Source organism: Bradysia coprophila (genome assembly GCF_014529535.1).
Source record: "Bradysia coprophila strain Holo2 chromosome X unlocalized genomic scaffold, BU_Bcop_v1 contig_20, whole genome shotgun sequence".
In the NCBI taxonomy this organism is placed as follows: Eukaryota; Metazoa; Arthropoda; class Insecta; order Diptera; family Sciaridae; genus Bradysia; species Bradysia coprophila.
The window spans coordinates 1-24,642 of record NW_023503307.1 but is presented as its reverse complement, the minus strand read 5'-3'; the positions used below and the strand labels follow the sequence as shown (position 1 = coordinate 24,642).

At 35.8% G+C, this 24,642-nt stretch overlaps 1 protein-coding gene across 1 annotated transcript; it reads left to right on the top strand.

Annotated features, from left to right (window-relative positions):
- The first annotated feature begins 7,459 nt into the window (after positions 1 to 7,459).
- Positions 7,460 to 12,545, top strand: LOC119069007 (cell division cycle protein 16 homolog). The gene is made up of 6 exons (XM_037172882.1): positions 7,460 to 7,688; positions 7,770 to 8,360; positions 8,428 to 8,603; positions 11,122 to 11,376; positions 11,437 to 11,516; positions 11,580 to 12,545. Exons 1-6 carry the CDS (start codon positions 7,587 to 7,589, stop codon positions 12,515 to 12,517), a joined length of 2,142 nt encoding a protein of 713 aa, XP_037028777.1. The 5' UTR covers positions 7,460 to 7,586; the 3' UTR covers positions 12,518 to 12,545.
- The last annotated feature ends 12,097 nt before the right edge of the window (positions 12,546 to 24,642 follow it).

Below are 24,642 nucleotides of genomic sequence, written 5' to 3'. Positions count from 1 at the left end.
GGGTCCGAAAAATTTTTTTTGTCCGTGTACATCCGGTTCGAATGGGTCCGAAAAGAAAATCTTGCCCGTGTACACCCGGTTTGAATGAGTCCGAAAAGAGTTCACACCCGGCTCGAATGGGTTCTCACCCACAAAATTTTATCGGTTTACAGCCGGTTTAAATGGGTCAGAAGAAAAAAATTGGCTGGGTCAGATCCCTTAACTGTCTAAACTTCTCAATTGGATTTGTTTTAGTAATGATTTATTAATTAAAAAATAAAACTATGCATAGCCGAACATTTTACTCTCTATATCACCGCAATACCTATTCCATCATTTTGTCGATTTATACGACAAAACGAGCTATCATTCAACTATATTGGTTCAAAATTACGGAAATACAACGGTTTGAAATTGGTCACTTTTCCTATTAAATATACCAAATTGACTATCTATTTGTCTGTCTATCTATATATCGATGGTCGATCTCGGAAAAACCGCATCCAGTCTCCATGAAACTTCGCAGGAACCTAAGTCAGGTCATTAGAACTTAAGTTTCATTATCCAAAAAAAAGAATTTTTTTGGAATTACAGTAAGTAACAGTCAAATACCAGCCAATATCATAAATTTTAAATTACCACACATTCCACATACATTCCATTGATTTTTGGCAGTTGTCAAAAAGTAGTAGATTAATTCCTGGGCGGTTCATTTTGAAATACCACACAAATTTGTTTCAATTTGTCTGTTTACACAAACTAGGAATGGGTCAAATTTTAATTTTATTCAAAAATGCAATTGTCTTTTCATTCTGCGACTACGGACTTCAAGTTAATACGTAATTTTGATGTTTACAGGATTACAGGGTTAAAGAATAGTATGTTACATACTTCGCGTCGCTCCATCCCTGGACGTTTTCACCACCTGGGTCTAAAACACACCTTTTCGATCCGTGGTATGTATACTATTTTTCTTCCTGGAGTACCAAAGTCACATTCCGAACAAAACATAACAACAGATTTGCACGGCATATTCAGCTGCGATCTCTATACCACATGCGAGATCGTATGCGATATCACAAAATCTCATGCGATATCACAATATCACATGCGAGATGGCATTCGATATAACAAAATATAATGCGAGATCGCATGCGATATCACAAAATCTGATGCGAGATCGCATTTAATATCACATGTGTAGCATTTTCATTTGTTATAGTACATGACACATCTGGGAAAGAATAAAGATAGGATCGAAAATGACATAAGCGGGAATGAAAATTGAGAGAAAAAAGTGTCGGAGAATGTTGCTCTTTCGGTACTAAATTTGGTGAGTGAATGTGACGGTTTTGGTACTTCAGGAAGAAAAGTTCAATTTTACGAACAGTAATTATGTTTTTCTTTCTTTCGTTTAACAATAATTTCTGCAATAAGTCACTACTAGTTATCTATTTACCTGCTTTGGACGATTTATTTTAATCAATTTTGCGAATTGTAGGCCGAACGAAAGGGCCTTAAATCAATCTTCGCAAACAGATACACATGTAAGTTTTCATGCGACCGAAAACCCAAGAAAATTTGAAAAATTTCCTTCATTTTCGGCCCCGAAACATTAAAATAAAAATTTATTAAATTTTTGTAGACGCCAAAAATAAATGGAATATATGTGGAATGGGTGGAATGTGGGCTAATTTAAAATTCCTGATATTAGCAGGTATTTGACTGTTACTTACTGTAATTATTTTCGGAAGAATTTCTCTCATATAAAATGTTTTGATACATGTTGGGTAGCTGGAAAAATTTGCCCACTTTAAGGCATCGACGCAATGTGAAAAAAAAACTTTGATAAGTTGCAGGGGAAGCTGTGTGGATAATTTTAATAAATAAAAGTAGGCGTCGAAGGGGTAGATATAATTATACATGATGGTTGCCAAAGTAATATGATCACAAAAAAGGCCAAAATATTTCATCTGATTCGGTCATATATGGCATTAGGTCGTAAACGATCTTTTTAACTTTGCAGTTTTGACAAAGGACTATTAGCACATACGTAACTCTCGACGAACCAAACTACGGGAAAGGTTCGCTCTCTAACATCAACGGCTCAGGTGAAAACAGAAAAAAAAGTCAGAAAAGAATGATGTGCCATTGGGCTCACCAAACCAACAACTCTACCGAACGTTCACATCTCAATGTACATAAATTTCGGCTAATCAGATCTTTAAAGAAATACCTATACCTTGGTTAGCCCCATGATTTAGAGTGAAGGAAAATAAAAATGTTCTTATTCATGTGGAGTAATTAAAATTGAGATATTAAAGTTTCACTATATTGCAAAGTGGCTTGAATACTTTCGACATCCTAACAAAATGGCTCTTGGTCGCCATTTTGGATTTTATTTAAAACGATAGAAATCAGTCAAAATGATAATAACAAGGTTACTGATAAGTGGGAACTATTTGGAGGCATATAGAGCTATTATGAGCAATATAATAACATATTTATCTGTAAAATGTTTACTTATAACACAATATAGCGGCGGTTAAAAGTTGTTTATATAGACATTTTCTAACATGATAACCAAAAAAGAAATGCACAACAGAGACGAGAATAAAGTGAGAGAGATGATGAGTTTCCTATTCCAGACTTTTGGCAAGGTTTTGTAAGGGTCGGCGTCAGCTTATGTTGTTTAAATTATTTCACAAGTAGAGTTACGGGTATGCCACGAAGTGGCCTTGCTTGTTTTTTTAATCGACGCAGAATTGAATTCCTGAGGTTAAGTTCGAAGATGGGTTATGTGGGATTAAGGATCTGGAAGTTATTCCAGAAAAACAGTATTTTCCACTGTTGGAAATTCAATCAATCGAAAAAGATTACTTTGATGAAATTTGATTTTGTCGGTTAGTTATATCCAGCTATCACGGTGATAGTCAGCTATCACGGTGATAGTCAGCTATCACGGTGATAGTCAGCTATCACGGTGATAGTCAGCTATCACGGTGATAGTCAGCTATCACGGTTATAGTCAGCTATAACGGTAATAGTCAGCTATCACGGTGATAATCAGCTATAACGGTGATAGTCGGCTATAGTCAGGGATAGTCAGGTGAAAGTCAACTATCACGCATGATAGTTTTCTATTACGGTGATGGTCTGGTCAGCTATTACGGGCAAAATTAGCAGATTTCACGCCATGACATAAAATATTTATAAAATTTTATGAAAAACCAAATTTTTTAATCGTTATTCAAATGTATGAATGACACTAAAAAAACAATCAAAAAGAAAACTTTAAAACTCACACGAGTGTGAAGTTTGCGGCCAGAGCGAAGCGAGCAAGAACTTGTACTCAAGCGAAGGTTTTAAATCAGTTATTTGTGATGTTTCGGATTGTTAACAACGGAAAATAAATGAAATTGATTAAAAATATGTTGAAAAATTGTCAGTCAAGGGACCTGACCCGCCCAAAAGGTGGGACCTAGTTTAATAATAAATAGTAATAAATTAAGATTGGCTCACCTAGTTTGTGTATATTACGTAGGTGGAAGCACGGGGTTTCAGGGGGTTTCAAACATTTAGTTTTTTCATGTTGCAGATATTGCAGTGTCAAATTCTGTCCAAGATGTGACATATTTGCAAGGTATTGGCCTTTTACTATGCTGCTGCATGTAATAAGGCTATTACATGTATAGACAATAGCTTTTACATCACTCGCATAGTAAAACGTTATACTACACACGGGAAATAAAGTGATATCTCGTATCATGATGAATAAAAGTACCTCGGGCTACCGCCCTCGGATACTTTTTCTCATCTGGATACGAGATATCACTTTACTTCCCTTGCATAGTAATGTACTATTTCACAAAGTATAATCAGCGTAACCTTCGTAAAAAGAATCTTGAATCTGACAAGAGCACGTGTGCCAACGTGTAAAAAACAAATGTTCAAAACCCCCTGCTGAACCGTGGCGATTCTCTTGTCAAACGGACAGTACATAAACAAATTCCATCATTTATATCATAGCACTGACAGTTGGAGCAAAGTTCAACCGATTTTCAAAACTTTTTTTTTCGATGGAGGATTGAAATCCTCAGGTCAAGTTCGAAAATGGTTGGCATCGGAGAGTAGTTATCGAAAGAAGCCTTTTCTGCTCTTTGATAACACAATAACTGGAGCAAAGTTCAGCCGATAAAAAAAAAGTTTGGTGGAAATTAATTCCTGAGGTTAGGTTCCAAGATAGATTATGTTATGAAAACCGGTGCCATTTTTTACCGTTTCATTTTATAAACAACGTTTCGAAGATTTCCAATGAAACTAACCAGAATTAAATCATCAATGAGAGATTTATTAGACCGTTCTAGTAGTTCTTTTTCTATTCTAAATATGTTTTTGTGAGTAATTCTCAAAAGAATTTTCCACTCTTGGTTAACACGACAACTGGAGTAATCTCAACGCATTTTCAAAAACTTTTTTTTTATTCGATGAAGTATTGAAATCCTCAGGTCACGTTCGAAAATGGGTGATATCGGTTCAACCATCTGGGAGTAGTTCTCAAAAGAAGCATTTTCTACTCTTTGTTAAAACGATCAGGAGTCTTCGAAGATTTTCAGTGAAACTAAACATACACACTCGGAATTTTGAAAACCGACACATTTTCTGTTTCTGTGTTTCACTTGAGTTTCTGATTTCTCCATATGAAAATACATGCAAAATTCACAAAAAACCATTAAACCACGAAACAGAAAATGTGTCGGTTTTCAAAACTCCGTGAGTGTAATTAAATCATCAATGAGAGATTTATTTTAGTAGTTCTTCTTCTCAATGCGTTTTTGTGGCTATCAACATATAAAATTACATATCATTGAAATAAATCAATAAATCATTGTCAACAAAAATTGCCAATACTATTGAGAAGCTCAGACAAACAGTCAAGGGACCTGACCCGCCCAACAGATAGGACCTAGTTTTACATGCTAAGAAAATAAAAGCAGTTCTTATGATCTGACGTTTCTAATAGAACCAACTATGGGTCCATGGATTTTATATGAAATACCACAAACGTTCACAACGCAACTCTACAATTTCTGAAAACTTTGAAGTTAAGGCAAAAACTCATTTTAAATTAAGCAAATATTACTTTTACATTGAAGGTTCGATAATTTGGTATCGTAATTAATCAATAATTAAGATTAATTACGATACCAAGGGATCAAACCTTCAATGTAAAACTGATCTTTGCTTCTTATCTTTGCTCTTTGTACATAGGTTTCAAGCAATAAAGCTTCGAAACTGAAAATATTTCGATTACCTTAACTCTGGATCAAATGTACATCTACATCAATTTTCCATTATTTCTCTTAGACATGGATAAAACCGGGTACAAAAGTTTACTTATTTCACTAGTTTATAATATCCACAGAGAACTTTTTTTAAGTCAAAAATATAAACTTGAAAATTTTCAATTTTTCTGTATCTGCCCGTACTTAGTGCCATCGGACTTATAGATGAAGATCGTTTAAATTTGTTTTATTTCCCCTAATAACTTCGATAACCTATAGCTTCGATGGACCAGATCGAAAAAAGTATTCAAAAAAGTTCCACTAGTCACCAAAGTTAACTAGGGTCAAAGCTTTTGCAGACTATTTAGTTATAAGCCGAAATTAAATTTTTCTCTGTGATATTATGACGATCTCGTGTTCCAGGACAATTGCTGCCGTAATTTGAAATTTGTTGAAGCATGTGGAACTTAGTGTAGATAATAGTATTTTTCATACCTAGGACCCTTATACCCTTATACCCTACATATCTTTATTTCTCCGTCCAATATGAAAAAAACTATTCGTACCACGGACAAAAGGTCTTTTTTAGCGACTTTTTTACTTCACTTCAGTGCAGATTCGTTTGCATATGTTGTTTTGTTTTCTTGGTTTTGTCTACGAAACGAACAGGTATAATCGTATTAAGAGAAGTTCTTGTTTCTGCGTTAAGAAATTGATGTAAGACTCAATTTTCGCATGGGCAAGCAATAAAATAGAAAACAGTGCATGTTGCTGGCATGATTCCTTAACTCGGAAACAATTTTGAGATACTCGCAAACTCACTCGTGTGCTGTTGAGCAACTTACTTCGGTAACTGTAAGTTTCGACAAGTGTAGTTACATACCTCGCCTTCGGCTCGGATATATAAACTCTACATTTCTCAACTAACATACTTGTACGGTTGCTCTTATCTCAAAATTGTTTCCTCCTCATGTAATGAATCATTTTCACACTACTATTACATGACTAGGGATAAAAGGATGAAAAGTAGAGTTTCCGTGTGAATTTTGTTGACCCGAGGCGTAGCCGAGGTCAAAACACCTACGAAAACGAGATTTTTCAATTTTTTCCCGAGTTATGTATTGGATTTTACATGCTGAGGGTGTCGAAAGTAGAGCTTGAAACATGGAAAGTACGCTTTTCGACGCATGTAGCGCATACGATGTGTTGTTGAATTCACCTTCGGCGATCATCGTCAATCTCACATCTATAAAGCAAAACAACTCCATGTACTAACTAGTTAGGAAAATAGCTATTGTGGAAAAATAGTTCTAAATGTGGCTCGACAACGCACTTCAAGCAAAAGTGATATTCTAAATAGGATACTGAAACTTGACAGTGCTCCACACAAAATTTTACACTGTAAAAATAGTGGGGATACAATTTCACACAAAATAGTACTCTATTTGGTAGCTGTCATTAATAGGACTTTTGCTTGAAGTGCGTTGGGCTCGATCAAATTTTCTGTTTTTTTTTTTTTAAGTTTTTCATGCAATGACCTTCAATTAAATTTAGACATGATTTTCTTTCAGCTGTTTTTTAGCTGGTCCACTCATTACAAACAAATTTGCTTATTATTACAAACAGACAAAGGAACCGATTTCATTTGACAAAAATTACTGAAAGCAATTTTAATAGTTCGACTGGACTAACTAAACAAAATACCTCCAGTGATTGACTGAATTCACACACATCATATTAGTGATATCTTTATGATATTGTATATTGTAAATGTACTAGTTGATGAGCCATCGTTTCATTAAAAATATTACATTGAAACTTGGGTCTTTCATTTTGCGTGTTCCAGCAATCAGGTTTAGAATAAATACCAAATGTATGTTCTGGCAATCAGGTTTAGAGTGTTGAAAATAAACTATTTTGACGGTTTATTTATAGGTACTGTAATGACGGTTAGACTTTATTAAACTTTTTTTTTCCTTACGCCATAACAATTAGTAACAAGACGAACGAACGAGTGATAAGAATTTTGAAATCAAAACGCGTAATTATTCAAATTCGAAATCATTTACCGCGTCACATTAACACTGTTAACAGAGGATTCAGAGTGAACGAAAAAGTGAACATGTCGATCATCGAAAAAGTGGTGTTGCATGTGTTGCATATGTATGATATGTATGCATGTGTTGTGTGTATTAAAGAAACTTCAAATTTTGACATTTAACTTTCGCGATTTCGAATTTTTAAACAAAAAATAGCAGCCGAAAAGGTGCATTTAGATACTCTCTGATTCGGTTTATTAATTTGAAAGCAAGATTCACCGGGATGCCAGAAATTGAAGTAGAATTCGGTTCCGATTTCAACGAAAAAGATGCTTTCATTGATTTGGACCACTATCGTCGGTTAGTTCACACGTATGTTGATATGGTAAGAAGGAGAAATGTTTGTGGTGACTGTGTGCTTCGTTTTGTTTTTTCGATTCACTGCTGTCATTCCAATATTCACTAGCGCCGGTACAAGACTGCACTGTATTGGGCAGAGAAAGTATCCACTTTGAGCAAACATCATCCAGCTGATATATACTGGCAAGCACAATGCATGTTCTTGCTGAAAGAATATCACCGTGCTGTTCATTTAATCCGTCACAATCAACTGGAAAAGAAAGACGTTCTCTGTCACTACTTGATCGTTGAATGTTTACTTGAAGCAAAGGAATACTCCGAGGCATTGGAACTGTTAAATTCTGTCGACGTTGAGCTACTAGTCGCGTCAACAAACACATCGGTCAATCAATCGAAAAGTTTTACGGAACAATCGAAATCTGAAATTCAGGCGTCGATTTGGTTTCTTAAGGGCAAAGTGTTGGAGACAATGGACAATCGAACGATGGCAATTGATTGTTACGTGCAGGCATTACACTTATCGGTGCACTGTACCGAAGCGCTGGACGCTCTGGTCCAACATGAAATGCTTCAAGCGTGGGAAGAACACGAATTAATGAAGAATCTGCCGTTTTCGCAACAATGTTCGGACACCGATGCCCGGTTCCTGAAGCAATTGTACAGGAGCAAATTGAAAAAGTATTATGACAGCGACATGGTACGTTACAGAGTTGGCAGTTTTGATACATCTTTGTGGAAGTTCATTTGATTCTTCTCCGTTTCAGAGCTCTAATCCAGAACAGACCCCGAGCTCTAAGTTTACCGACATGAACATTTTGTCAGCATTAACGGGTTTTGGTGATGTTCGCAGTGCGTCTCGTTCGACGGACACGAATGCTGACAATAATCGGTCAAAACTATTCACCCCGATACAGCAAAATATTCTGTCGCCAGCAAATAAGTGAGTAGAGCTCATTACACTGGAGACTTTATCTGTAAACTGCACTAAAAGCTGTAAAATTCCACGACATTTCGTTGGATGAACCTACGAAATGCTAGACAAAATACCTAGCCCATTTATCTAGAATTCTTATGCGATATTCACTAAATCCATTTGTCTTATCGGTCCCTTTAGACTTTTAACAAAAAACGTCATTTGGGAATTGACGCATGCCAATTGAATTCTTATTACTGTCCAATGAAATTAGTTGATTGTACCGAGAAAATTGAAATTTTATTGCTAGTGAGATCTAGTTGTAATGACGTTTAACTGCTTAATTTTAGATCATATTGAGAAAAGTCGGTGTCTTACTGTGTTATTAATAATATATCTTCTGAAGTGAGAGAGAAAATGAAAATAAGCCGCTGTTCCCAGCTCGGCCTTCATGGGATACCTAAGCCAATCTTAGCAAAAAACATAGCTAACGCCGACCCATACGAAACACCTATTCGTATCAAAAGCCCTTACTGTGAAACTCTTCATTTCTTTTACTTCATTCTCTACTGAAAAGCTATTCGCCCTTTAAAATCACTTACATTATCTTTCTTTGCCTTGTTAGCATATACAAATAAATTGCCGGAGGCAATATAGACAGCCCCGTTCGAAGTCAACTTTCATAAATTCCTATTTAAACAGCTATATACCGCTACATTTACCTATATTTTCCTATAAATAAACATTTCACAGATGAATATGCTATTATATAGCTCTATATGTCTGTATATAGCTCAATATAGGTGAATATGGATATATATAGATGTCCATATATGGAATGCCTGAAACACCCCACACACATAACAAATTTTTTCCATGTTAACAGAAACTCTCTAAGTACCATTTTCCCAAGATTTATCACTTTTATTAAAATCCAATATGGCCACCGGCAGTCATTTTGTTAGGAAACCGGAAATTTTACCGACGCTTTACATTCGTTAATACCTTTCAAACAAAAAAAATTCATGAAATTCGGTCAAAATTTACTCGAGATATTGACAAAATACTCCACGTTCACTGTACACCGAGTAGCCAGATAAGAGCTCACTCCAAGAGACCTAGCTCACGCTCCGGAGAACATAATTTCAAAAACTTTTTTTTTCCCTGATTGGTAAGGTCAATACCTATCTAATAAAGCTAAAACAAACAAAATATGTTCAAATGTGGCCGACCTACAAACAAAAACTGCTTCCCGCCCTGTGCCTGTTTCACACCAAGGGGTCTAACTCACGAGTCGGTCATCCGATTTCCATAAACTTTTTTTTTTGTCGATCGGTATTGTAAATACCTTTTATTTGACGTATCACTTACAAGTGTAACGTTTAAATGTCCGGAGATATCTTCGAAAAACCGTAAAGCACTTATTGGGCCCCAGCTCGGGAGGGGTCGATCAAAAAACACTCATCTTCGAACTTAGCCTGTCTTTTGACATTACCAAACGGGAAAAAAAGAATTTTCAAAATCGGTTGCGTTTTACTCAAGTTATCGTGCAGACAGACAGACGGACAGACGGACATTTTTTTTTTCACTGATTCGGCATCTCAAGACAACCACAATAGGTTTCCCCTTACTTAGGGAGTCCAATTCGACGTGTTACAAACGTATGCGTAAACCTATAAGACCCCAGTACTTCGTACGGGTCTAAAAACGTTCGAATGTGTTACGATTATGTGGTCGAAATATTCACAATTAAAAGGATTACTGAAGTATCAACGCAAAATCAGGTATATCAGTCGCAGAAAGCGCAGTTGGTGCAAATAAATCCGGTAAATTTAAACCGATTTTGAAAGCACAAATCTAAACAATTTTCGGATTTGAATCGGTTTCAATTTTGTAACGTATTGCAGATAGTAATCGATTCTAAGGGGTCATTTAGATAGTGTGTAGTGTGTACGCTGTCATGACGTCTTGGGGATAGTTATTTCAATACAGGGATTCAATCTTTTCAGCCTGAGTACTATTTGAAGGGCGCCTGAAGGTAGGAGTTTACGAGTAAACAAAGTTTGCATCACCAGCAAAGTCCATATCTTGAGAAAATGTTTTTTATTGCACAAAGTTCGTCCGGGACTTTGAAACACGTATTGAAACAAATAGCGTATCTCGCAATGCAAACTATTGACATTAGTCAGGCCCGAACTGGTAGACCGGGCGTATTGAACAAATCCCGATGCGCCTTTTGCATCTTGGGAACCCAAAACACTAGAACCAAATATTGTAATTAAATCGGCTCCGTACACTCTATCACCCAAACTGTCTATGGGTGTCCAGTCTTGCAGCGATCTGTGGCATTCTCAGCTTGTTTTTTTGTAAACATTTTAGTCCCTAAATTTCAAGTTTCTTTTTGATATCAACATCCATTTCCCAAGAGAACTCATTTTATCACCTCCATTCGAAGTTGCTAATTTCATTTCGGAATCCACCCTTCCACTACTTCCATTGCATTGCATTGCATTACATTTCCGTTTTTCTTTTCGGCTCATTACAGAATTTTGCAAGATCTGAAAAGCACTTCAACGTACAATATTCACGCCAGTCTATCGAAAAGTTCGTACTCATCCAGCTTTGACACGAGCAAAACGTGCGAGACACCAAAAGCTAAAACACCGTCAACTTGTAAAACAGCTATACCTTACGCCGTCGCGTGCGAGCGAATTCATTCAAGTTTGGATATGCGAGTTGCCGAAGCGGAACGATACTTTTACAACAGCGAATATAGGAAGTGCATCAAATTATTGGATGAGTAAGGCTCTCAATGGACTTTCTGAATTTTATTTTTTTTAACGAAAAATTGTGTTTCCAGTTGCCTTCTTGTGGATCCATATCACAGTGCCTGTTTGATTATACTGATTGGATGTTTCGTTGAGCTGAAAGAGTTTAACAGTAAGTGTGGACATTAACATTAATAGACACGATTTCGACATCACCAACAATTTTGATTTTCAGAACTATTCTACACGGCACACAAACTAGTCGATTTGTATCCGGATCAGGCGATATCATGGTATGCGGTCGGTTGTTACTATGACTTAATTGGCAGAAGCGAACCGGCTCGACGATATCTAGCCAAAGCCACCACATTGGATCGTTTATTCGGTCCGGCTTGGTTAGCGTATGGTCATTCGTTCGCCAAGGAGAACGAACACGACCAGGCGATGGCAGCCTATTTTAAAGCTACTCAATTGATGAGAGGTTGCCATTTACCATTACTGTACATCGGAGCCGAATGTGGGCTCACAAAAAATTTGGAACTGGCCGAAAAGTTTTTCTATCAAGCGATGTCAATTGCTCCGCAAGACGTTGGTGTACTGCACGAAATCGGCGTATTGAAATTCGATTTGGAAGAGTTCGATCGGGCCGAAGAAATTTTCAAAACGACTCTTGGTATTGTCACTAAAATAGCCGAACAGAACAACGAGGCCATATCGCAGCGATGGGAACCACTGCTAAACAATTTGGCCCATTGTTGCAGAAAAAATAGGAAATATGAGGAGGCGTTGAAGTATCACCAGCAGGCATTGGTGCTGAAACCACAAAATGCTGCTACATACACAGGCATTGGATTCGTGCAAGCGCTAATGGGTCAACTGGAAAAGGCAGTCGATTCGTTGCATCGAAGCTTAGCTATCAAGCGGGACGATGTGGTTACATCTGCTCTGCTGAAAAATGTTATTGAAGATCTGATGGAAGAGCCAATGCCGAACAACATCATTGGCCAAGACGATAAACCTTTCGTTTCACCGGACATTAAGCCGTTGATCATCAATGAAACGCCACCGATTTTAATGAAGAAATTGACCTTCGACAGTTCTATTGCGTCACCATCATCCGAAGTCGTAGAAGTGGAAGATGATGATGGTTCCGACATGAGTTTGGATATGTAATAATAAATTTTCATTACCTTCAGTAAAATGATGTTTTTATCTCGCTCATCGCCCATGAATAGTTCATGTCAATCATTTATTTCGATTGGAAAGCGAAGAAATGGAACCTTCGCATAAGGCAATATTTTTTAACTCTTTTAACTATTTTTAACTATGATGTAAGCGAAAGTAAACGGGTCAGGAAAGGGATGCAAGTGTCACGGGAGGAAATTTCGGTGGAAGGAAATTCGTACATTTGAAACGCAAATGACTGGTACGTAGGACTCTTCATCTTATCAGTCGAACATAACATACGTACAATAAATCGGAATGTTTTTCAATGTACACAAATCAGATTTGTTGAGAGTGCTATCATAGCACATCACCGTCTTCTTCTACTACACTCTATATAATAATACATTTACCACATATTATGACTTGACTACATATGATTTGCGATTATTATGAATAATCTCTTTCTTCAACACGCATGTGAAATACATTGGCGAAGAGTTCATGAAATCGTAAAAGAAATTACAGTCACGGCCTTAGCATTAAGTTACGAATTGTGTACCACATTCGTATTGTGGAAAATTTACGATTTTTTAAAAGAAATGTTGAAGTCTAGTTACATCCAAAAATGACGAATTTTTTTAGACTAAATCCATTACGAAGGTTTAGTGAACAGCTGCCACTATGGTCATTTTCGCTTGAAGTGCTTTGGTTAACCTGAAAATTTGTATGAATTCCGGTTACTTGACAGATTTGATTGAAAGCATGTCTAGGTCAGGTCAGGTTTGTTTTCCAGAATTACCTGTCCTGAAATTTCAGGGAATACTGATTTTGACTGCGGTCCGTGTATTCTGAGTTTTACTCCACTATGGCAACTTTTGAGCTGAAGTAGATATGTACGACTAATTTTAGTCCCAGAAATTGACATTAGCAAAAGCACCTCTCCTAGCATTAACATAGAAAACATTTGGGGGCTGATAGTATCAGAATTGGCTTCTAAAAACCACAACACATGCAAGTGTACGTACGTATATGTAACAAAATGTGGAGCCTCTTTGATGTTCTACATACGAGTGTCAATGCTTGGAGCACTGCTATGCTTAATTTCTTCGAACTAAGTTATATCGTTTCATTACCCTGCAACTATTGAAGAATTTAATTCCTATGACTGCCCTCAAAGACAACGAATCAATCCATAAAATTTCATTCAAACATAGCACGGCAGAGTAAAATTAATCAGGCAGGAGTGGACGTTTGACAAGGGACCTGAATAACACTAGACAACAGAGGCTTCGCGGACTGAATCAGTGATCATTTGAGTTCATTTCCATACAGTGTATTAGGTCCCTTATTTGACGTTTCGAAAATAAACCGCTCCTGCCTGGTTTATTTTACTCTGCCGTGAACGTAGATAAAACAACTTGAATTATCGATAGATTATGAAATATTCAAGTTAAACAGGATCGACTAAAGGCCTCGGTAGCTGTACCCAGTCATAGCCTATTTTAGATAATTTTCAGATTACATTGAAAACAGACGTCGAATATGACATCGATATGCACATGCGTGCTGTTCAGCTGACTGAAAACCATTGCAAACATATTTTGGATGTAGGTACATACTCCTCTCGTAACTTAACTGAAACCCATCACCGTGTACACTCTCTTGCATTTTCATTGGTCACAGTCGAGAGACCGGCAAAATGTAAAATTTTTGAGCGCTCACACGTATTTCACGTCTTGTCATAGAGAAGAGCTTTTAAGTTTTTATAGTCTCACTTACTCTTTGGGTTCGGATACACGCCTTTCGTGGTGGTGCAAATAATAATTAATAAAACTAAATTTAAGTGAACTCAAAATCGTTGATTGTTTGTTGTAAAAGTTGAAAATGAATAAAATGATTTGTTAAATCTGTTCAAAATTTAAATGAGAAAAACCAAATATTTAAATAAGAAAATGTTAGCGACATCGTGTTAAAAACGAAAGACCGATCAATCTTGACTTCTGTGTTGAAAAAAAGGAAATATTGTGTAATTTTTCCCAACATTAATCGTGTTGCAAAAAAAAAGCCAGAGAACGTGGTCGCTGTTTGTAACAATCGCCACACGCCTTTTTTTTGTGAAAGTCTCGTTGTTTTGTTTTATTCATTTGTAGAAACGATTCCGTTGAATCCTTTTGTTAAAGACGTCGATTGTTTTCACGGACATTGGTCACAATGTCACGGCAACAGGTATGTAAAGCTTTATCGAATTTGATTTTTCGAACATTTTTTTCTCTGTTCAGAATGCATGACATTGGTGAGTTCTGGGTATAGTATACAATGTAGTGTAATAAAAATGTAACGGTACTCTGTTACGAGGAAGAGAAGACTTATTGTTATAAATTGTTCGTTGACACATTGAATATCATCCACGTTAGAGGATTTGAGAAGATGAAGGTTTTTTCTATGGTAAATTTATTTTGTTAATATTGATGATGATAAAAAAATGTGTAGAACATAGGACAATGCCGCTTTCGGGATTTTTTTATTCATAAAAATTAAATTGTGGAATTAAAAAGTTCATTTTTGAAATGTTCTTCAAAAAATCAATATGGCCACCGATCTATCCATTTTTATAGATCGAATAACAATGACTTGAACAATAATACAAAAAAATGTCAAATCGTATGAGTGACGATTTCTTATATGTGTGAGTTTCAAATCCTTCGTTTCGTTTAAAACGAATTGCGTGAGTGAAAACATTCCAGATGATCAAGTGCACACTATAAGTATGCACTATATGCATCATACACTAAAGTTTTTTGATTGCTCTGCTTGAACACATAGCTAATACAGAAGATGTGGCCGTATTTTCTTTTTCAAACTTTTTTAATTTGTCCACATGATCTTTAAAGCTTGTCACAACTCAAAGTAAACTTTGTACACACTTTAAAAAGTTCAGCCGATGAAATATTATATCGTCAAGGTATCTGAGGATAAATTACAATAAAAAAAAACAAGAGCTGGATTCTTTAATTAAATCTAAGAATTCGAGCACAGAAGGCTCGCTCATCTAATTTTTTTTAAATATATATTTCGTGTATGAATAATCCCTAGATTTCTCTATACCTACGAAATCCCATTTATCAAAAGTATTCCGAAAGTTAGAGTAAATCCGAGCTTATCTCGATTAGAGACTAAATTTTTGAACCCATAGCCCAAGGTGTGCCCATCGTAGAATTTTTTTTCATTCATGTGATCGGTGACAAAAAAAAGCCCGAAGCCAAAGAATAAAATGTCAAGCGCTGCCCGATGCCAAAGAATAAAATGTCAAGCCCATTGTCTACCAATTTTTGTTTACAAAGTGATAAGCTTTTTACTCTTCATTTCATTGTTCACTTTTTTCACTAAATAAGCCCACCAGATTGTATGTAAAGACTTACTGTTCCCACTCATCTCTGAGCTCGTGATACACTGACAGAAAAGTTTAAAATCTCACTGTATCAGGTAATTTTGACTACAGGGGATCTACACTATCTGCCGTACTTTTTGTATGAAGCGCTGCAGCTGTGGCAGTTGTTGTCGTTTACCTGGATACAGAGTTTTCTGATACAGGGGAGACTTTCAACTCTTTTTTTGTCAGCATATATCAGGGCCAATTTTTTGAAAATAAATTTGCTAAATTTGCTAAAAATTTCCAAAATTTTCTAAGATTTCCCAAAATTTGCTAATATTTGCTAACAAAAAATTTAGAAAATTTTGAGAAATCTTACAGGTACTCAATTATATTATGACTATGGGATTGTAGGATTCATTCCTCTTACATCCTACACACTTCCCACATTCAATTGAACCAACGAATTCAATTTCATTTTTGATTTTGTCGATTGGCACCATTGACATACAAATGGTTAGTTCTCATTATCTGCTTGTGGTGGCACCATATACTTTGCGTGTCCAAGCAGTTAAAGAAGTACTAGGTAGCTTCAATCAAAATTCTGAAAGAACAGTTTAGATCAAATCTGATTTGATCGCAAAGGCAGTAAGCAATTTAGAAGGTTTTTTTTTGTGCACTATATGTATGTTACATGCTACATGCGTCGAAAACGGTACTTTCATGTTTCACGCACTAATTTCGACTTCCAAAGCATGTAAAAACCACTCGGGATAAAAAGATGAAATGTCTCGTTTTCGCGTGTTTTCGGCTACGACTCGGATCAACAAAATTCACACGAAAACTCTACTTTTCATCCCAAGAAATGTAAAATACAAATGCTTTTCTGATCTTTCAAACGTGAGAAGCAAGTTCGTCTGAAATGGGAGAAATGTAAAACGCTAATGAAATACATGTATAGAATGAATGGAATGAATTGGATGAAAAAAACCAACAAAAGCGGTAAAAACGTATGTTGATTGTTGAGTTTAAATTGGACAAAATAGCGAAATTGTAATCATAAGATGTTGTACAACAAAATGACGATCGGCTGTACCTCCACCGTTTTTGATATCCGCCTTCTTGGTACATGACATATGCAAGATTCTTTTCATAACATTTTCATTGTTCATTTGTCAACAGATTGCGAAGTGACATTTCAGTAATTTTTAAGCTTTTCGTGATATCGCAAAAACTGCAGGTTATTTCATTATCTTTGGGAACACGGGTTCTCCAATTCAAATGAGTGATAGATCGTTGGATTCATCTTTGAATTCTAGAGAAGTCACATCTTAAATTTTTTCGATTAATTTTGTTCGTTTTCGGTGCAAAGTGTTCAACAGTGAAGGCTCGTGAACAGTTTTTCAGCAATAACTCAAGAAATAATTATTTAAAATCATTGTTATGCTGTACTAATGTCGGTCTTGGGAAGACGTACTACAGGTGGAGTGTATGCACTGGTTGGTGCAAGTATATCTCCACAAAAGTTATGACAAAAACATTTTTTTGGACCTAATAACGTTTTACCGTTTTATTTCTTTTTATTGACAAGCGAAAAAAAAGACTCCTCACCAAATATATAGTGTTCAGAGAGTCCACATTCTCTGCAAAATTGATGTTCCAAGGGACTGACTGTGTAGTGTTGTAGCTTGCCTCACCCACTATTGTTCCACATATATAAGATCCCAGTACTTCTGTGTTGCAAGCCTACAAAACCTGCAAGTCTTCGGAAAAAGGTTACTGTAAAGTTGAAAATTTTAACTTTCTTTCTAGGGGCTCTGCTACTGAAACAGCGTCTGGAAGTGCAGTCATTTTTATCTGCTTTTTTCCTTTTTCCGAAGACTTGCAATTTCTGTAGGCTTGCCACACAGAAGACCTGGGATCTTATATATGTGAAACAATAGTGGGTGAGGCAGGCTAGAACACTACACAGTCAGTCCCGTGAAACATCAATTTTGCAGAGAAGGCGAACACTATATTTTTCGTCATAAATCTTATACACAGGTGGTATACTTGCACCAACCAGTGCATACACTCCACCTGTAGTACGTCCTCCCAAGACCGACATTAGTACAGCATAACAATGATTTTAAATAATTATTTCTTGAGTTATTGCTGAAAAACTGTTCACGAGCCTTCACTTTTGAACACTTTGCACCGAAAACGAACAAAATTAATCGAAAAAATTTAAGATGTGACTTCTCTAGAATTCAAAGATGAATCCAACGATCCAACTCATTTAAATTGGAGAACCCGTGTTCCCAAAGATAATGAAATAACCTGCAGTTTTTGCGATATCACGAAAAGCTTAAAAATTACTGAAATGTCACTTCGCAATCTGTTGACAAATGAACAATGAAAATGTTATGAAAAGAATCTTGCATATGTCATGTACCAAGAAGGCGGATATCAAAAACGGTGGAGGTACAGCCGATCGTCATTTTGTTGCACAACATCTTATGATTAGAATTTTGCTATTTTGTCCAATTTAAACTCAACAATCAACATACGTTTTTACCGCTTTTGTTGGTTTTTTTCATCCAATTCATTCCATTCATTCTATACATGTATTTCATTAGCGTTTTACATTTCTCCCATTTCACACGAACTTGCTTCTCACGTTTGAAAGATCAGAAAAGCATTTGTATTTTACATTTCTTGGGATGAAAAGTAGAGTTTTCGTGTGAATTTTGTTGATCCGAGTCGTAGCCGAGGTCAATAAACACGCGAAAACGAGACATTTCATCTTTTTATCCCGAGTGGTTTTTACATGCTTTGGAAGTCGAAATTAGTGCGTGAAACATGAAAGTACCGTTTTCGACGCATGTAGCATGTAAAATACATATAATGCACAAAAAAAAACCTTCTAAATTGCTTACTGCCTTTGCGATCAAATCAGATGTGATCTAAACTGTTCTTTCAGAATTTTGATTGACGCTACCTAGTACTTCTTTAACTGCTTGGACACGCAAAGTATATGGTGCCACCACAAGCAGATAATGAGAACTAACCACTTGTATGTCAATGGTGCCAATCGACAAAATCAAAAATGAAATTGAATTCGTTGGTTCAATTGAATGTGGGAAGTGTGTAGGATGTAAAAGGAATGAATCCCACAACCGTAGTCATAATATAATTGGGTAACTGTAGTAAATTTTGGAAAATTTTAGCAAATTAATTTAAAAAAAATATGCCCTGATATATCGAGAGTAAAAACAAATGAGCCTAATCACCTGTTGCAGATAACTTTGTCTCCAGGTAATCTACATTATCTCACCTGTATTTTTTGTGTGGAGCTTTGGCAGATAATTTAGATTACCTGGAGAAAACGTTATCGACTACAGGTGAGAATGTGAGATTTTCAACTCTTCTTTGTCAGTGCAGAAAGATTATCTTTATAGCGACGAATGAGCCCATTTCCATTATAAATGTGACAAAGTCGTAAAAAATTCAAGCATTCGAAATGAGCAATCTCTGCTAGCAGTCACATCAAGTTAATGACTTGCACGAAATTGTGTTAATAACTCGAGCTTTCTTCAGTTAGTTAAAAGTCTTCTTTGTTTTTCTATCTCACAAAATCGAGTACAAAATTGAGTTGCACACTAAAAATGCAACAACGCATTATCAATGTTATAGCAGGAAAGATCATGCAAAATTGCATCCGAAGCTACGATACTTTTGAACCCCATACCTTCAGATACATTACTAAGCATCAAAGCATTTCCATCCACCTACTCGATGCAGATTCATTGTTTTCGTTGCAAATAATTGTCATGAACAGACCATGGCGGGTGGTCTTATAAAAGAAGTTGCTAAAACTCTGAACGTTCTGAGACAATTCCACTCTATGTGGTAGGCAGACAATAGAACTTTGACATTAATAATGTATTTATAAAACAGTGTTTTTATTGTCTGTATGTCGTGCTATTCATTTCCTACATTTCGTTCCCCATTCATTATACTCAGAAGTGTCTGAGCTTTACCAGAGAGAGCTGGTTTTTTGCTAAATTCATTTTTACAGACCAAATTCCTCGAAAACTGTTCGAATAATTTTTAATTTCTCTAAAAATGTTCGAATAATTTGTGGAAATTTTGATAGTTCAAAGAATTTCTTTATTCCTAAAAAACAAGAATGTTCAGCGTCCTTAATTAAGATTCAAGTTGGTGAACAATCTCTTTACATTCATTTTCTTACCGACTGACTATTCGTCTTCTTCTTAATTTTTTTTGTTTTCGCATAAATCAATGTGCCTACCTATAATATGCATTGAATTCAATTACATTTGAAATTAAAGTTTTTTTTCTCTGCTATACCGATATAATATGCATGTAATACGGTCATCAAATTAATAAAGAAAAAGAGATTTTAAAATCAGTCTTCATAACACTCGAAAACTTTTTCTCTGGAAAAGAAGTAAGAAAGAATGCAAAACTCATTATTGGCCAATAAAATTTCGCTCGAAAAGAAGTAAAAACCAGTAGGAAATACACGAAATTACAAACTCATATAAAACTGTGATAACTTTTATATGATTTTTATATTTTCTTTGCAATCTTTCACAAGAACTTTTTCTAAAAACTACGCTTTTTATAAATGGAATACATGTTGAGTTGCCCCCCTTTTTTGTGTGTTTCTCTTTTATAACAAAACTAAACTTATATATTTGTCTGTTTCTTCTTGTGCTCTCGTCTCGGGGTGTTCATTCTGTTAGACAAAAATGAATTGAAAATTTTGAAGGAATATAAAAAAAAATGAAAACTTTTCTTGGTACATCGTATGTGTATAACATGGGAAATGTGTCAATTTCCATCAAACTTTCCACACATAATATGTTTATTTTATCCTATCGCCTTATCGGTAAATTTCACTTGCTCTTTCAAACAAGTCCTTTTTCAACTTAACTTTCCGGGAAATTATTCTTAACTCTAACAAACTTCATAACACATATCTACATATCCAATAGCTGTGAAGTCTTCCCATTTTTTCCAGCAAGAGAGTAAAAAAAACTCAATTTTCTTCAAATGTTTATACACATTTCTGTCCATAGATAGTTCTGTTTCGAAAGATTCTCAAAGTTAAGTTATATTCGTAAAGGAGTAAAAACCAAAACGTCGCAGGTGGTCTCATACTGGTTTTACTATGTCCAAAAATTCTACTTTCTATATTCGATTCCTGAAAATCCCATTCTATATCACTTATCCTCACCTATATCATTACCACATATCGAGTCGATATATATATATACGAAAATACTTGACTGTCTCGTCTCGTCTGTAATATAGATAGATAACACGAGATGATGTTTGGTTATGTTGGAAAGTAGAAAATCTAATGCGATTCAGGTTTTTTGCGAAGGAAGTTTCCAATGTCTGTAATGGGTTGCTGCAATAATGGATTTTTTTTGCTTTTCATATACCACTCTATGTCTGTAAGTGCATGTTGAGTAAACAGGGAACATACAACGAGTTGTAATTCGTAACTTTTAACACAATAAAAAAATCTTATCAATGAAAGAACTTGAGGATTAAAATTGGTGTAATTAAAATTGTATTCGTGTAAGGAAACGATTTAAGAAAAGAAGAGTGTATAAAGCACCATCAGCTGTCGATTCTGTTTTTCTGATTTGGATTATATTCCATTAACTATATCCGTCAAGATGTTCCGCTGACGATACGTGTCTCAAACATCTCTGTGATTTATACTGTATGCTGTAGGAGGCTAAATTACATGCTTCGTTGGATGCGTTAACTGCAACGGGTTTGCTTTCTTAATCATTTTTCCGCCATCGTTCACTAGTCGCAAATAAAAGTCAGATGAGACTCGTACACCATCCACATCCAGTGTTAAGAAATAATGATTCGAGATAATGATTGCTTTAGCAATAGCCGTTCCTTCGTCATATTCATCGACGTAAGTTAACGAATTGCTGCCAGTCACCGTGAAATCTGGGGATTTCGTTGTTTCAATTGAACCATGCCGATCCGGGGAAGAGGACAGGCTGATAATCAAGGTTGTGTGAGTTACAGTAACCTAAATCTTCAATATCTTTTGCTCATTCTTAGAACCGCCAATACCCTTAAAGTTACCGACAGTCCAAGGAGACACCATGTGTAAAGCTAAAAATACGTTCATAAAAGGATTGCGTTTGATCTCCAGGTCGATCGTTGAAACCGAGTCCCCAAATACAAATCACTGGCTTTCCATTTTGCTTGGCATACGCTGAAGATTTAGTGAAATCGATGACATTCTGATTCCAATCATCTTTCAATTCCATCGTTCAGTTAGGCCAATCAGTTATATCCCACATTATAAAATTTTTTCGATTCATTCTCTCTGTGTTCTGCATCAACAAAGTGTTTTAACGCGTTCGCATCCCTGATGTATCCGAATCTTTTGGAGAGCGGCTACGTCTATTCCATTTTGCGACATCCATTTCACGTGTACTTGAACCGTTTGATCGTTTGTAAGAACCAAACAATTTTTTTGGCCTGGGAATTTTATTGCCATCGGGAACCCAATGAAAACCAGCCCTGATAACCAACAGTAACTTCCCTATCACATCTCCAATTGGGCTTGCATAGAATGTTTGTTTGATTACAATTGATAAATACACAAAAAATATTTGCTTCATTGTTGCACAGACAGAAAAGTCTCGACTCTAGAAAAGCATTTTGAGTTGTTGTCTATATTTATAGCACAATACAACAACCATATGAAACAAACAATCGACTGATGGTGCACTTTTCTCAATATCACAATTACGGATAAAGAAAGATAAGCGCTCGTTTCACCCGGAGCGTGATTCTCTTATTCCAATGAAGGTTGCTGATTGTTTTATATATATAATTCCAGCCTCTTGCTTCCTGTAATGAAGACAAATGAAAACCTTTAACGATTTTTAGTTGAACGCACAGTACTGTTTCAGACTTTATTATGACAATATATAATTGTATCAGCAACTGATTCGTAGCATTGTAGTACCGTCAGCACCTTAAGGTTCTATTAGCACAGCTCATATTCCTTTTTCCATCTTGAGATTGTCGCATAATATAAACGACTACTTTCTGCGAACCGATCCTTCTCTGCTTGGATGATTCGTTTAACAATTCCACTCCAACCGAAACTGAAGCGAACACGTCAGACAACTCAAAATAGTCGAAAATGTTATGTGATTGAGTCTTAAATTATCTCTCATGAGTTCAGCAATATACAGACACCCTAAATATAACTGTGATATTGAGTGACCTCAATCAATTTAAACAAAAATAACACCTACTATGCAACGAAAGGTTAAAGAATTCGAATCACGTTTACCGATAACTGGGTAAAGATGTTAAGGTTTATTTGTGGTATTGGTCATATGCGGCAACAGTATTTTATTTAAAAAATGATTGAAGAATTCTCCTCTGATATTTTACCACAACTTTCCACCTATTTCGCCAAGACCGAGTTCCATGTAGATCTCCCACGACTTTGTATGACACGGAAAATCCACAAGTTTATTTTTTGTAAGAAGACTGCCAATGGATTACGGGATATAGTAAATGAACACTTATCAGAACTTATGAATGCTACAAGTTTCTGAACCATGATATGTACTCTGTAGATACCTATTGCAAACAAGGATATTCCTAAAAATTCCCAAATATTTTCAAAAATTTTACAAACCATTTTTCTTTTATATATGCCACTTCATATGTAACAATGTCTTTTAAGACGTTGTCTGTAGAGACTCAAAAGTATGCGTATGCATGCAACAACCGTCTATAAATTTGATTGTGGCTAAACGAAAAATTACGACGCAGTACTTGATGATCAAGACATTAATTAAAATTTGGATATTTCCCCATACAAATTGTACAAAATTAACAGTTTGAAGCCGATGAGCCACAAGAAACTTTTAATGTCATTTTTGACTTCCGAAACCTCGCTGTCTTGGTCCCATTATTTGATTTATGACTTTTGGTTTTTCTCTGCCGTGATTCTAAAAAAAAAATACCTATCTACCTATCTACCTGATTGCAAGCCCTCGATCAATTTTTCGATGTATTAGTGTTGCACTACTACTTTAATGACATACGAGAATTCAGCTAAGTGAACTATAGACTTTCCTTAATAGTGCAGTAAGCCATGGAACTGCCCGTGTCCATGAAAGGTGCACGGGATGTCTTGGGTGATTTAGATAGCTCTTGGTACCCTGAAAAAGAAAAGTTCGGGTGCCAAGCTGAAATCCTGTCAGTTTTCGGGCAAAGGAGAGGGAAAGTCTGGAGTGCACTGTTTCAGTTTTCGACCATTTTCGAACACTCTGAACAAAATATTTCGTATTTTTATGGATGATATCGATAGAGAATTAAATTTCCTAAATCCTAGAAGTTTTTTCAAGTTTTTTGGACGACCTGTAAGTACCCTTAGATGCTTAAAGATTCAAGAATGAAACTACTAATATCATTAATGTTTTTCGTGTTTTTTGATATTCTCGTTGGACATTAATTCATGTACTAATATCAGTTCGTAATAGACTAAGCCTCGGACTAAGTTCTCAGGAGGTGCAAAAATAATTTTCCTGTTAACATGCTCACATTACTTCATCTTCTTCTGCCTTTCATAAACATTTTGATCCACCCTGTATTTTCCAAATGCTTGTAGCCATATTTCTAATTGTTAGATGCTCGATAACTTATCGAATGAGTGAATATTAACTTGGAATTTTGCTTACTTCTA

Coding starts and splice junctions, on each gene's coding strand:
- LOC119069007 (XM_037172882.1), top strand. CDS start 7,587: ATGCCAGAAATTGAAGTAGAATTCGGTTCCGATTTCAACGAAAAAGAT. Junction 7,689..7,769: donor TTCACACGTATGTTGATATG/GTAAGAAGGAGA, acceptor AATATTCACTAG/CGCCGGTACAAGACTGCACT. Junction 8,361..8,427: donor AGTATTATGACAGCGACATG/GTACGTTACAGA, acceptor TCTCCGTTTCAG/AGCTCTAATCCAGAACAGAC.